Source organism: Eptatretus burgeri, chromosome 7 (genome assembly GCF_056783735.1).
Source record: "Eptatretus burgeri isolate ZD-2024b chromosome 7, Ebu_testis_v1, whole genome shotgun sequence".
Taxonomy (NCBI): domain Eukaryota; kingdom Metazoa; phylum Chordata; class Myxini; order Myxiniformes; family Myxinidae; genus Eptatretus; species Eptatretus burgeri.
In genome coordinates, this window is record NC_140967.1 from 78439874 (window position 1) to 78455806 (window position 15933).

The window sequence follows — 15933 nt, forward strand, 5'->3', positions numbered from 1 at the left end:
GGAGAAGGTGGAAGCATTTCTGGCAACCCTAGACTCCGATTGTGCAATGGGTTCAGACGACATCGGCACAATGTGTCCTAAAAAACAGCTCTACGACTCGTGCACATCCTCTTTCTGCTCTGTTCGCTCCATCATTTGCCCATGGCCATCTAACATCTACTTGACAGAATAATGCGCCAGTCCAATACTTGGAATGTCTTTGAATCCTCATAAATCTCACATTCTCACTTTCTCTCTCTGAACGGAACATCTGGTGAAACGTCCCATCTAATTCCAAAACAAACCTTTTGAAGAGGTTCAGTCTCTAAAACGTTTGGGCCTCACCATCAGCCATGGTCCCTCTTCGGCAAACCATCCAAGTTGGCCTCCAAAGCCAGATGTCGACTGGGAATCTTCCAACATGTCAAACCTTTCCTTGGCTAATCCAAACGTCTAACTTACAAGGACCTTATCTGTAGCTCAACAGAGTATTGCTCTCCCTTTTGGGCCATCAGTCCTGTCCAACACCTTTTCCATTTTGATGCAGTCGAGACCAAAGCCCACAAAATCATTGTAATCTCCCACGATGAAGCCGAATCTCTCAGTCTGCATCATAGACAGGTCGGTGGCCTGTCTTTTACAGTACCACTGCCTTTATAGTCTTGTATCCCCTAACATTTCCTCAACCCCACTCCCCCAATCTAGGATGGACTAGGATGGCACAATAGTTCAAACCTGCATCGTGCTCATATACATGGAAATACACCCTTTCACCTTCTGCATAAGATTTTTTTTATTTATTTTTCTTTGTGCCATGCTTGGAATCGCATGAAGATGTTGTGCTCTCATATTCGGACTCATGGAAACACACCCTGATTGAGGAGTTGAAGGTTCAGAAAAGGTATCGACAAACAATTGCATTCAAATTATTGGTGAAAGATGCCGCATTTCCACAATGCCTTCCTGGACCACCAACAAATCTCAACCACCAAAAAATAAATAAATAAACAAACAAACACGCAAACAAGTAAATAAAAGAGGCACATTTCACCTTCAAATCACATTTCTTTAAATTATGCAACTTCAAAAAATAAAAAGAGGACATAGCAAGCAAGCATTTTCAATATCAAATTATTTCTACTCGACCTGTTACTTTAAAGGGTTTTGAAAAGTGCTGTTACATTTTCTAGGTTATCCCCAAGTCTGTATTAGTGACTTGGTGGTTGAATGGATAAAGCCTCGTTGCATTGCCCTTCCTCGTGTTCATTCAATTCCTATGTCTGCTTTGCGGAAATGTCCACACACTCCGCCAAAATGGCAACCTGTGCAGGAATGGTTCTTAACCAATGAAACCTTTTGAATGCCCTGATGTTCTGTCAAGAGTGTGTGCTTCCGACACCACGACCACCACTACCACCCAGTCTGCAGTATGGCCTGCAACAGTGGCATGCTCACAGGCGCCAAAGCTGCACGAGCGACTCATAAAAACAGGAAGCTGCTTCAAGGCATGACAATTACAACTTGGTCTCCTGCGACAAAAATTATCCAGGAAACAATTTTACTCCAAAATAGCTGGGGAAAGGCAGTTGCTTTGAGGATGCTTAGAAATCCTGCCTTAAGAGCCACAACATCGTATGTAAAGAGCCACAAGATCGAACCGAAAAGGCCATCGGGGAAATACCAAATAAATTTACTAAAATAGTAATCAAAAATAAAAAGCACCATCATAAAAAAAAAACTGAAGTGTGATAACATCAATCACTTTGGCTTTTCATTGTGCCTCCAAAAGGACAGTCATTTCAGTTGCATTTCAAAGGCATCCATCCTGTTTACACCATACCCTACGGCTTACACGATGATGAACTCCATGTGGCTCACAGTTCCATGTGTTACTCCTGCCTTGTAAGATGTTTACATGTTTCGTAAATGTCCACGCAGTTTTCATGCATCGTAGTTGCTATAAACATCTGTAAGCACCCCAAACAAATTTGATGCAGTACTCATGAACAAACTTGTCCATTGGGACCATACTCTGTGCAGAGCGTTGGTGCTGCCTAAGCAGTCTCCTTGGCTATTGGGTACAATACTGGACGGGTCGCCACTCCGAAACAGGGTACCAGCAAGCTGGCACTCATTTTGCCGACCTCGGAAGGATGACACAGGCAGTCAACCCCACCTGGTATGAATTCAACGGTTGAGGGGGATTTGAACTCAGGATCCTCAGATCCCAAGTCCACCACCCTCACCATTAAGCAACACCAGGCATACAGTGTATTTGCACAACGATAATTAACTACACGAGAAGTCAGCCCAAGACATCATAGAAAAAGGTTTACAAACAATAAGGGTGGAAATAAACCTAACTAGAGCGAAGTCGATGGCATGCCATTGCAAATCCCCACGCTTCCCACCTGAAGCAAAGTTGTAAGATGACAAAAAGTTCCACCAGGAATAACCCAATATCAAATATTAAGTTTTTTTTTTTATGTTTTGACTCCAGTGACTCTAAAAGATGAACACTTTGGGGCATGAACCGGGTGTCAAATCCCCCAAAAATCGTTACATATTTCATCCGTCCCCCAATGTCGATTGCATATACAAAGTTTCATTTTTTAAAATGCTTTAAAATGTGCCTGTAATTGCATTTTTTGGTATTCAACTTTTTACTCCGCCCCAGCGGGCGAGGCCAAAAATGATACCGCTCGCAACCCTTCCAGCTAAGTGGTGATCATAACTACCAAGTTTGGTAACTTTCTGCCGAACTGTTTAAGAGATAGTGCGGCAGATGGACAGACACGGACAGACAGGCACAGAGACCGACAGACATGGGGGGGGGGGGGGACGGACGGACACAGGGAGAGACGGACGGATGGAGCCGATTAAAACACTGAATTTTTTTCAAAAAGTGCGAGGATTATAATCAGAGCTGAAGGTCACCGTGTGCATTATAACTGCAAAGAAATGTAAACTTCAATTGATGGCAGATGTTCGCACAACGAAGAAATATGCTGCTTTGCGAGTGGCAAAATGCACATCGATATGAAAACAGCTTACACATACCTTTCTCAAAAAGACGCACCGGTACCTTCTTAAGCTGGCATCGGCTGAGCCGGTTCCGACAGGTTCTTCTATTTTCCCGTACACAGCGCACCACCTGTTAGAATGCATCACCCGTCACAAAAAGTTTGTCCGACGCAAAACGAGCAAGCAAGATGGTTCTACATTCAGAACCCATAATGACGGAATGATCACCATTTGTTCAGTTTCACAATGCCAATGTCGTCACGATATATTTATTATTGGCTTCCCACGGACAACAACGTCAACTCATCTTGCCTGAAATATTCGACACCGGTTCTTTTTGAAACATTTGTAGAAGTGCAGAGCTTGATCCAAACATTTGCTTTAACTCAACAAAATTCCGAAACTGGCATCTGATGCAGAGCATTATCTTCTCAAATTTATTTGCGGGTGAAGTCTTTTCTCAACTACAAACAGCAAATCAGCATTCAACCGGCATCTGTTCATTAATGTAACGTTCAACACGTTATTGGATTGGAGCTTCCACTCATCATATGAACACTGCAGGTGTTTAACACAAATTATACTGAGAGGCAATGAAAGCACACAATTTAATTTATTTAATAGCATGCGAAAAAGGATCAATGTGTGCAATCACATGAGATTTGTCAGGGACAGTCCGAGAAAATCTGCGCAGAGACGGGAAAAAAAAATAAAAAAAAAAAAATCGGGATGTGCATGTGACGTCACAAAAACGCAAACGATGCAGGGGTCTGTATAGTCAATATCGAGTGTGACCACCTTGGGCTGCGATGCACGTTTGAAGTCTACAGGGCATGGATAAACACAGGCGGCGGATCAGACCTTGTAGTATTGCTGGCCAATGGAACTGTAAGGTTGCAGTAAGCTCTGCAACATTGTGTGGAGGGTTAATTTGACGACTACTCCCCAAACCACATCACCGCCACCTTCAAAACGGTCTCTCTCAATAATGCAGGCCTGAGCTAAATTCCACCTAAAAGTCCTTGCCGAGGGTACATGCGAAGACGTCCATCTGGAAAACTGACGTTGAACCTCAATTCTTCAGGAAATATGACGTTTGCCCACCGTCTCCCACCCAAGTTACTACCAGCTGTTGCCCGTCGTCGTCGTGCAAGTCAGTGTTGACGTGTCAAGATTTGTCCATGGTAAGGTCGATGACGCCGTAAACCTCATGCGGCAAGACGACATCATACGGTTCGGTCATTGACGAGTCGTCCCCTTGTTCCAATAGTCGTTCTGACCGTTTCTCGCGCTCTCCTGAAGCAGTTGCGGATGTGACCGACGACGAGGCATTGGTCTCGTCTTGCTGACGTCACACGCTGTACACCACGATGAGGATGATCGCTGACCCTTCCTGTGGCTCTGTAAACTAGAAACTGTTGACTGGTGGACATGAAAGTGTCGAGAAACTCTTTCTCGACCGATTCCACCAATTAGCATACCGAAGGCTTGGTTCCTCTGAGCATTCGTTAGACATGGAATTTTAATTGACAGCCTCACAACCATGGCAATCTGTGTCTTTGTCGGGCACGGATACACACGTTGCACGTGCAGCATGCTTCTTTCTTTTTAACCACAGCTCATCATTTCCAAGATTTGCCATACGATTGCGTTCAGGCTCACTTCCATACACAAGCAACAAACTGGACTCGAACACAATCAAACACCCGTAACAGACGTCCATAATGCACATTTCACGACATACTATTTGCTCACCGTTTGCGTTCAACGACAGGCTGTACTCCATCTAAATCGGATATGTGTTTTCATTGCCTCTCAGTATATATAGTAGGACTGCTGAACCCATGGAGAAAAAGGGTCTTCTTTACTTTCATGACAAATAAAAATATATATATGTGTATGTGTATATATTTAGAGCATTGAATAAAGCTGGAATTAAAAGTGTTTTTTTTCTTTACCCCAAACACAAGCAAGACAATGATGCAGAATCCCACGATGACCATGAAAGGGACGAAGAGCCACTGGAAGGAGAACATAATATCCTGCGGATCCAGCAACAAAGTTGCCCTACGGTGTGCAGGGAAATTGCCAATGCAGTCATAACTACAAATCATGGATAATAAAATGCTGAGAAAAGAACATTGAAGCAATATTTTAGGAAACAGACTATAGTGATACGCAACAAAAGTATAAAAGATTAATCACTTGACACCGCTGCTCATCCCCCCCCCCAACCCCTCTCCCTCGCCCCCTCGTCATTACAAGACAACGCGAACACCGTGAGCAAATTGTTAATTGCTGTATGGTCTTGACAAAACACTTCAAAGCTCATCACGCAACAAATTGACATGGTAAGATGGCTAAAGCAAAGAAAGATTTTTCCATGTAAATAGGTCAAGGCTTGTGACTTTAAACAGCAATAAGTTTTTTGGGTAACAAAGCGGTGGAGGTAGGAGTGACTGCTTTACATGAAGTGAATGAATAGGGTGGAAAAAAAAAAAAAAGAGGAGAAATCTCGACAAAACGGCAAACTGTTTGGTTGGAGTGAGCCTGCTCTCGGTCGGCGGTTAGTGATCAAAATGGATGAGAGTAAAATGGACGCACAGTCTAGAATTGACAATAGAGAGATTAATAGGTTAACTCATGTACGGACATCCCATTCGAGCTGGAGCTGGGTTTAGCCTGCAGCGGCGAAAGCATTCCTCATTGCTCTCCATTATAACACCTTAAACAATGTGCTCAAAAACTATTCAGCACAATGGAGACTCTAGTTTACAATGAGCTTTGGAGACAAGCAATGATTATACAATCACCTACCATAAGTCATCGGATACACAATTCATTGACAATGCACAGATAGTCCTGGAATGCAGTGATGTCCTGTGGGGCCTCCCTTGGGCCTGAACCACAGCTTGGACTCTTACTCCACATGTGCAACTCATTAATGACAGGATAGAAGGTAGGATTCTTCACTATTCCTAGTATAGTGCATCCCCCTAATTACCTCCGCCACCGAAGATGGACAGAGGTTGTGTTTTCACCCGTCTGGTTGTCTGCGAGCAGGATATCAAAAAATTATGGACGGATTTGGACAAAACTTGGTGGACAAGTTTGGTGTGTGTGTGTGACAAGGACGAGTTGATCCAATGTCGGTGAAGATCCAGATCCGGATAGGAGAATTAAAAAAAAAAAAATTTCAGTGATTCTTCCCCATTGAGAGATGGGGCCAAAAAATGATATATAGCATGATATTTCAAAAAGTTGCGAACGGATCACGACAAAAGTAGGTGGAAGAGTTGGTTAGGTGACAAGAACAAGCCGATTTGATTTTGGTTCAGATCTGAATCCAGATCTGGCCTATCAGTGGGATACAAAACGTATGCTATGGTGTCCCAACATATCCCACAAACCGTCACATTTGAAAAATACGTACCTGCATCGTCATTCAAAAAAAAAAAAAAACACAATTACATATATTGAGGCCCCTGGATGGCAGTCCATTGCATCATGCCTCACCGTCTTGCATTGAGCGCACTAAGGAAAGGCTTGTGTGCAGCTGCTCGCCTGTCGTATTCCATGGAATGCAGGGCTTAACGAACTGTGCTGGTATCTGTCTGACATCCGAATGATTTCCCAAACTCTTTTGTCATGTCTGTTTCATCTCAAAATTAGTCACAGGGTTCTCTTCCCTGTCAATATTTTCAATGGTCTTTCAGAGCTATGATCAGGGTTTGTATCATCAACAGGCTTCTAATTCACGAACTTCCTGCAGCTGATTTAATAGTAACTGTGATTGGTGAAAGCATCCTGGTGGAGGTGCATACTCTCGGAGAAAGCATATTATCATTCCTTGTTGGAATGAGGTTACTGCATGATGCTCCGAGAGACTATGCTCTGAAATTGAGCAATACGACTGTTCCCTGACCATTGGTACGTAAGGAGGTAAGCGAGTGATGCCAAACCATTGCTGATGGTTGTGAAAAAGACAGCAAAACATTCCGGATGATAATCAAATTGTTTCGTCAAATGGTCTTTTAAAAGTGACAAAAACTCAAGAACTTTATTTTACGAGAATCAAATGCCATAAATTAGCAGGTTGTGTCGTAGCTTCAATGATTAACTGGATGGGCTGGTCAGTGACGCAAATCTGCTGCAGACTGCCATTATAATAAGTAAATCTTTGACACAAACACAGAAAAACTTGGAAAGCAGTGCTGCTTGGCAGTCCATGTCAAAGGCAAAAGGGAAACCAGACATATCAGCCTATGCCCATGGGGGAGTTAGGAGCGACCGAAGGTGGGAGGAGTCGGGAGCGAGCGAAGGTGGGAGGAGTCGGGAGAGAGCGAAGGTGGGAGGAGTCGGGAGCGAGCGAAGGTGGGAGAGAGCGAAGGTGGGAGAGAGCGAAGGTGGGAGAGAGCGAAGGTGGGAGAGAGCAAAGGTGGGAGAGAGCGAAGGTGGGAGAGAGCGAAGGTGGGAGAGAGCGAAGGTGGGAGAGAGCGAAGGTGGGAGAGAGCGAAGGTGGGAGAGAGCGAAGGTGGGAGCAGTTGGGAGATAGCGAAGGTGGGAGGAGTTGGGAGAGAGCGAAGGTGGGAGGAGTTGGGAGAGAGCGGAGTTGGGAGAGAGAGAGCGAAGGTGGGAGAGAGCGAAGGTGGGAGAGAGCGAAGGTGGGAGAGAGAGCGAAGGTGGGAGAGAGCGAAGGTGGGAGAGAGCGAAGGTGGGAGAGAGCGAAGGTGGGAGAGAGCGAAGGTGGGAGAGAGCGAAGGTGGGAGAGAGCGAAGGTGGGAGAGAGCGAAGGTGGGAGAGAGCGAAGGTGGGAGAGAGCGAAGGTGGGAGAGAGCGAAGGTGGGAGAGAGCGAAGGTGGGAGAGAGCGAAGGTGGAAGAGAGCGAAGGTGGAAGAGAGCGAAGGTGGGAGCGAGCAAAGGTGGGAGGAGTTGGGAGAGAGCAAAGGTGGGAGGAGTTGGGAGAGAGCGAAGGTGGGAGGAGTTGGGAGAGAGCGAAGGTGGGAGGAGTTGGGAGAGAGCGAAGGTGAGAGGAGTTGGGAGAGAGCGAAGGTGGGAGGAGTTGGGAGCGAGCGAAGGTGGGAGGAGTTGGGAGAGAGCGAAGGTGGGAGGAGTTGGGAGCGAGCGAAGGTGGGAGGAGTTGGGAGCGAGCGAAGGTGGGAGGAGTTGGGAGCGAGCGAAGGTGGGAGGAGTTGGGAGCGAGCGAAGGTGGGAGGAGTTGGGAGCGGCGAAGGTGGGAGGAGTTGGGAGCGAGCGAAGGTGGGAGGAGTCGGGTGCGAGCGAAGGTGGGAGAGAGCGAAGGTGGGAGAGAGCGAAGGCGGGAGAGAGCGAAGGTGGGAGAGAGCGAAGGTGGGAGAGAGCAAGGGTGGGAGAGAGCGAAGGTGGGAGAGAGCAAAGGTGGGAGAGAGCGAAGGTGGGAGAGAGCGAAGGTGGGAGAGAGCGAAGGTGGGAGAGAGCGAAGGTGGGAGAGAGCGAAGGTGGAAGAGAGCGAAGGTGGAAGAGAGCAAAGGTGGGAGGAGTTGGGAGAGAGCAAAGGTGGGAGGAGTTGGGAGAGAGCGAAGGTGGGAGGAGTTGGGAGAGAGCGAAGGTGGGAGGAGTTGGGAGAGAGCGAAGGTGAGAGGAGTTGGGAGAGAGCGAAGGTGGGAGGAGTTGGGAGCGAGCGAAGGTGGGAGGAGTTGGGAGAGAGCGAAGGTGGGAGGAGTTGGGAGCGAGCGAAGGTGGGAGGAGTTGGGAGCGAGCGAAGGTGGGAGGAGTTGGGAGCGAGCGAAGGTGGGAGGAGTTGGGAGCGAGCGAAGGTGGGAGGAGTTGGGAGCGAGCGAAGGTGGGAGGAGTTGGGAGCGAGCGAAGGTGGGAGGAGTTGGGAGCGAGCGAAAGTGGGAGGAGTTGGGAGAGAGCAAAAGTGGGAGGAGTTGGGAGCGAGCGAAGGTGGGAGGAGGTGGGAGCGAGCGAAGGTGGGAGGAGTTGGGAGCGAGCAAAAGTGGGAGGAGTTGGGAGAGAGCAAAAGTGGGAGGAGTTGGGAGAGAGCGAAAGTGGGAGGAGTTGGGAGAAAGCGGAGGTGGGAGGAGTGAGGACCGAGCGGAGGTGTGAGGAGTGAGGACCGAGCGGAGGTGTGAGGAGTGAGGAGAGAGCGGAGGTGGGAAGAGTGAGGAGCGAGCGAAGGTGGGAGGAGTGAGGACCCAGCAGAGGAGTGAGGAGTGAGGAGAGAGCGGAGGTGGGGGACTGAGGAGAGAGCAAAGGTGGGGGTAGTGAGGAGCGCATTCAGGCGGGGGAGTGAGGTATAAGTGCAGGTGGGGGAGTTAAGAGCGAATGCAGGTGGGGTAAGTGAGAAGCAACGGAAGGGAAGAGTGAGGAGAAACATAAAAATAAACTTCAGTCATCTAAACTTCAATCAAATAAGCTTCAATCTCCATCCTTTTTAGTGGGCAAAAGTTAATATTTTAGCACGACATTATCATGTTGACTCTTCAAGCAATTCGTTTTTTTGTGATAGTTGCAGAAGCATCTGAAATTGCCATAGAAAGGTACAGATAGTGGACAAAAAACAAAATGTAAAGTCACTTAATAGGGCGTTGCGCCACCACGTGTGGCCAGTACAGCCTGTATGTGCCATGGCAAAGAGTCCACCAGCATCTGGAATTCTGTAGGATGGATGCGGCACCATTCTTCCACGAGAAAGTCAATGAACTCACACCTGTTTGATGGAGGTGGAAAATGCGGTCTCAGGCTTCGTTCCAGAATATCCCACAAATGCTTGATTGGGTTCAGATCTGGTCACTGAGAAGGCCATGACATGTGGATAACATCAGTGTAATGCTCATCATGCGTGGTGTTGGCTTGACGGTTAGGCTGGTGGGCTTGGGATCCTAAGGCCCCGAGTTCAAGTCCTGCTCAGCCATTGAATTAATACCAGGGGGGTTGACTCAACCTGTCATCCTTCTGAGGTTGGCAAAATGAGTAACGGTTTGCTGGGATGATTGAGCCATTCAAGTATCCTGTGTCGACTGTCGGAGTGGTGAACCATCTATGGTTGTGCCCAATAGCCGAGGAGACTGCGTCGTCAGCACCAATGTTCTGTGCAGAGTATGGTCCCAATGGATGGATGGAATGCTCATCAAATGATTGAGTGACCACCCAGACTGTGAATGGGGGCATTGGCATCCTGGAAGAAACCACTCCTGACAGGAAAGAAATGCTGAAACATTGGGTGAAGATGATCACTCAGTACCATTAACTAGCGATTGGCATTGACCCTGCCTTCTTTGGGAATGACTGCACCCAAAGCATGCCAGCATAATGCGGTCCACATTACAGAACCACCAGACCCGTTCACTGTTGGAACCAAGCACTCAGGGTTGCAGAGTTACTTAGGTTGGCGCCACATGTGCACTCATCCGTTTGTCGAGAACATGGTGAAGGATGATGATTCATCTAACCATGTCACATTTCTCCACTGCTCGGGGACCCATTGCTTATGCTCTTTGCAACACTGAATTCGCAAATGTGCATTGCCAGGTGTGATGAGCGGTACTATGGTACTGCTCTGTGGAGTTCTGGGCAGACCGGTTTTTTTTTTTTTTAATGAAACTGGCTGCTCGCGCCCCAGGTTGAAATTTACAGGCAATTGATCTGCAGTTACTCGCCTGTTTTGCCTTGCACTTCAAACTAATGGAGGGATATCACGATCCTGGAGTATGCGCTTCCACCCACTGTTTCCCTTTGCTGATGATTTATTTCCCTCAGAGTTCCATGCCAACATCACCTTCGACACCGTTATTCATGAAACATCAGCAAGTTCAGCTGTCTGTCACTGAAGCTCTCGCCAAATGCATCCCAACAATCACTCCTCTTTCAAAGTCATTGAGGTCTCCCCTCTTGCAGCCATGCTAGCCATATTTATAGGCAACCAGGCATGTGCAGCATTTTTATACATGACTCGAAGCATGCTGGGAGGTTATTTACTTAACACATGAGCCACACTTACGTGGAAGCCGTTGCTTTCAATGTACCTGGTGCCCCTCATTTACCCAGGCGTTTCCATTTTTTTGTCCACCACCTGTACGTTTCCCTCATCAATAAACAAGATATTTGCAAGCAACTAGCTCTGAAAACTGTCGTGAATCAAAACCTACAGAATCGGAATGACAGTTGCTGGCAAGGAAGAGTGAACAGGCAGTCAGGAAAACATCTGCATCTTCTGTAGTGAACTGCAAAACAACCCAGCCAGCTTGGACGCGTTGCCAGATTCTTTAGCATCTCTGCCGTAATTCAGAAGGAGCCAGCAAGATAAGCGCATTGAGCAACTTTAAATTTAACATCGGCAGTTTGAACTGCAAAACGATCTACATGTCAGCATTAGTTGCAAAAGACACCTGGTTACAAACTACTTTAAACGAGCTGCCTTCATTTTCCTTACGGATATTCCTCAACGAGTGGATAGAAAAACCAATCAGTTTCATAACACGGATGAATAAGAGCGTTAATAAGTAAAATCAAGTATTTGAGTTGGTCTGTTTCGTGTGTCCATGTGAGCACAACTCATGACATTGGGATTCAAGAGACTCAAATCCCAAATACTGTTAATTTCTCTGTTATAATCCTGTTCATTCATGTGCAGATAGTGGACAAAAAAAAAAGGGAACTCCTGAGTAAATGAGGGACACCAAGCAACGGCTTTCACACTGGTGTGGCCCATGTGTTACTTAAGCAAATAACATCCCAGCATGCATAGAATCATGTATAAAAATGCTGCACAGGCCTGGTTGCCTATATAATTATGGCTGGCATGGCTGCAAGAGGAGATCCCCCCCCCCAATGCCCCCACCCACACAGCATGAGTGTTCACCCAATGGTTTAATGAGCATGACCTTCTCAATCACTAGATATGAACCCAGTTGAGCATTTATGGGATAATCTGGAACAACGCCCGAGACAGCGTTTTCCACCTCCATCAAATATGCGCGAGTTGATTGAGGGTCTCGTGGAAGAATGGTGCCGCATCCTCATTGCAAAATTCCAGACGCTGGTGGACTCTATGCCACGGCACAAACAGGCCATACTGGTAGCACGTGGTGGCACAATGCCCTATTAAGTGACTTTACATTGGTGTTTCCAATTTGTTTTTGCCCGCTACCTGTACATGTACACCGATATCTGCAAGGGTCTTTGTCCTACATGTGATACAAGTGTAAGCTCCACAATGAGCCTTTGATGACTGCATAAAAATTAACTGGAATGGCACTCGGCGGAGTGCATACTTCCGCCAGGTTGAACATTTTACGACTTGTATTCCGCTGATAAACCGGATCTACATCCGGAACTGAACCAAAATCTCATTGGCTTGTTCTTGTTACTTACCAAACTTATCCATCAAGTGTTGTCATAATCCGTCCACAACGTTTTGAGACATCGTACTATATATATATATATATATATATATATATATATATATATATATATATATATATATATATATATATATATATATATATATATATATATATATATATATATATATATATATATATATATATATATATATATCATTGTTAGCCCCATCTTTCAATGCTGGAGAATCACTTATAAATTTCTAGTCTCTGGATCCCTAACCGGATCTTCACCAAAATCTAATCATTTGGTCCTGCTCACACACCCAACCTGTCAACCAAGTGTCGTCTGAATCCGTCCATAAAACTTTGTTTTCGATATCCTGCTCACAAACAGATGGACAAACAGGCGTGAAAACATAACCTCCATCTGTCTTTGGTGGCAGAGGTAAAAATACAGCAAGAAAGCAGGAATTGAGGTTCAGAATTTGATGAGAGAGAAAAACTAGTTATGAAGAAAATAATCTACTCGGTAGAATGTGGCAAGGAAAGCGAGATAAGACTCAAGTTTAGCAAGTGTAACCTATCTCAGGTAAACGGACCGTCACATAAATTTCAACTGATAAACAAAACATTTTTGGCATCTGAACAGATCTCCTTTTGTGCTCACCCTTGTTTATACGAGTAGTAAGTCTTCAGCAGGAGCCCCGTCGTCATACCAACAAATGTTGATGGGATCCTGATCTGTGCTGCAATGTCAACTGCATGCACAAGCACACAGAGAATGGTTTTGAAGAATTGGGGAAAGATCAGACACAAAAGCGAATAAAGGAAAAATGAAGATGCCAGTGTTTCTCCCATCATCATCTTTTTTATTTATTTTCTACTTGCGTATCAAATGTAGAAACCAAAATGAAAAAAAAAAATTCTAAATGCTGCAGCAATGACAGAATGGTGAAAAAGCAATAATTAAGAGGAATAATGGAAGGGAGGGTTTAGTGCAGGGAATAGAAGAGAATAGACAAAGGATTTGAGCAATTCGTGCAGCAAGTCATGACCTTCGGAAGGCAACCCAAATCATGTAAGCAACGGGCAAGAATTGAGTGTATTGTGAGCTGGATAGGGAAATCCCATGCAGCTGCCAGCATTTCTCAGCCTTTGTAGAAGTAAAGGGTGGGGTGGGGGGTTTGGACTGCCTTGAGAGGGAGGGGTTGGATTTGGGGAGGGGTAGGGGCGGTTGCAGCAGCTGTCATACCATCATCTGAAGACATAGTAACCAGCTGTTCGGATTTTAAGTTGTGGACGATGACGGCCCGGTAACCAGCCTGTTGCGCATGAAGAACCTGAAATGAATAGAAGAGAAAAGGCTGGGTTAGATTTCTTTATTATATTCTGATGTTCCAGCTGCTTCAAAGAATCATCATCACCTGCGTGACATCTAAATGGCAAACTTACTCTGATAACATTAGTTACCTTCCTAATGTCCTTACCCTTTATAAACTTAATGGACAAACTCATCCATAAGTTGGGCTGGCAGGATGACCTAGAGGTCTCTAAGCTGTCTCGCCTGGGTTTGAATCCCGAGCCAGCTATAAACCGTCATCCCGGTGCTTCACAAGCAGGGCGATTCATCAATGTGTGTGCAGTCTCTCAGATTGATGTTAAACTGCAATCCCGTCTGCGGACATTTCCTGGACGTTAAAGATCCTATGTTGTCCTTCGCGAAGAGTAGGCGAGCTATTGGCGGCGTCCTGAACAAATTCCAAATTCCTGTCCTAACCAGCAGACGGCATATTGCATCAGTGACCCAACCGCACCCTCAACCAATCTTTCTACCCCACAGCCTTGTGCTGCATACGAACGAAGAAGAATCGCAAAGTTAAAGACAGACTGATAATTTACCATACACCAAAACAAAGCAAGCAGATTGGGAGGGTTCGAGTGAGCAGCAAGCAGGGAGGTAGGGGGAGAGTGTGAGGGGGAGGTGGGGGTGGGGAGCAATGGATTTCATGGAAGTTCCATTAAAAACAAAAAATTGATTTGAAGTCCACCATGAAACAAGCAAAAGATAAACAAACTGAAGAAAATGAATATTTCAGATATTGAATTGTTTTAAGTGCATCATCGATGTACAGCCATTTTTAAGTCAGTCATTGACATTTTAATGTCGGATCAAACCTTTTTAACCATTCATCCTCAACTTTTATCAGTTTGTGGGTGAAAATTGCACGACATGCTATAAAGGCAGCGCAACAGAAGTTCACACATCAAAATACGTTTGAACAGACAAATAAATATGTAAAAGTCATTATAAACCAGATTGGCACTCGGGAGAGCGCATATCTCCGCCAGACTGAACAGTATAAATTTTGTCTCCCAATAATAGGCTGGATCTGGATCTGGACCTGAAGCAGAATTGAATTGGCCTGTTTTTGTCACCGAACAACTCAATCACCGAGTTTTGTCACAACTCGTCCATAACTTTTTAAGATATCGTGCAATATATCATTTTTGGCCCAAACTCTCAATGGTGAAGAATCGCTTATCAATTTTAAAAAAAAATTATCGTGTCCAGATCCGAATCTTCAACAAAATTGAACTGGTGTCCTCGTTACACACCCAACCTGTCCACCAAGTTTCGTCCGAATCTGTTCACAACTTTTTGAGATATCCTGCTATATGCAGTTTTTATCCCTATCGCTCAAAGGTGAACGAGCACTGAAAAATTCCCGGATCCGAATTCGGATCTACACCAAAATCTAATCATTTCGTCCTCATCACACAACCAACCTGTCCATCAAATTTTGTCTGCACCCAACCACAACTTTTTGAGACATCCTGTTGATAGACAAACAGACAAACAGGAGTGAAAACAATCTCCATCCACCTTCGGTGGCGAAGATAAGAGTAAATAGTAATCATCTAAAAGAGAAGGCTTAATGGAAGTGAAGGAAATGAGTGTTTTGCTGTTGCGACACTCATGGAAAACTTCCAATCTGCAAGGAGACAGACAGACAGTCCAGCTCCCCCCCAAACCCTCGTCTCCATCAAAACCAAAGCAGTGGACTTGTATGAATGCTGCGTAACCAAGATGTATTCAACAACAAAAACAATCAACTTGAATATATAACTATAGAACAACATACAACACACACTTGCCGTAACTACATGTTTACAATTCTCGAAGATGTTGCTTAAAAAAAACCCATCGATGCAAAACCAATTACTCGAGCTGGAACATAAGCAGACTCAATTTTGTATTTTTTTTAAAGCTCTTACTTCAGAACTTCATCATTGATGCTTTTTTCACTCAGAAAGTTAACGCAAAAGGAAAAAACACATATCGTTAATAGAGACATGATCGTTATCAGAGCTTGCAAGTTCAAATCACCAGGAAGAAGGGTTAACAGATACAAAATACCGCCACCTGCAGGTTAAATAATGATATGGTACCTTTTCAATTTGCATCAAATTGTTGTTGTTGTTTTTAAAGGCTCAAAGCCAAAGAAGATTGAAAATAAATGACAAAATATTTGACTTGGCAACAAAGTTGAGCAGCTAACTCCAAAATAAATAAATAAACAAACACCTCAAAATGTGACTGAGG

At 45.2% G+C, this 15933-nt stretch overlaps 1 protein-coding gene across 4 annotated transcripts in view; it reads right to left on the bottom strand.

The window, feature by feature from the left end:
• Positions 1-15933, bottom strand: part of LOC147023601 (E3 ubiquitin-protein ligase RNF13-like) — a 97013-nt gene that overhangs the window by 19296 nt on the left and 61784 nt on the right. For all 4 annotated transcript variants that reach the window (XM_085889153.1, XM_085889155.1, XM_085889152.1 and 1 more), the window contains exons 5-8: positions 13582-13669; positions 12997-13087; positions 4962-5070; positions 3040-3133 (exon numbers count right to left, since the gene is read on the bottom strand). In XM_085889153.1, coding sequence (XP_085745279.1) covers positions 3040-3133; positions 4962-5070; positions 12997-13087; positions 13582-13669 — 382 coding nt within the window. The remainder of the gene's footprint in view (positions 1-3039; positions 3134-4961; positions 5071-12996; positions 13088-13581; positions 13670-15933) is intronic.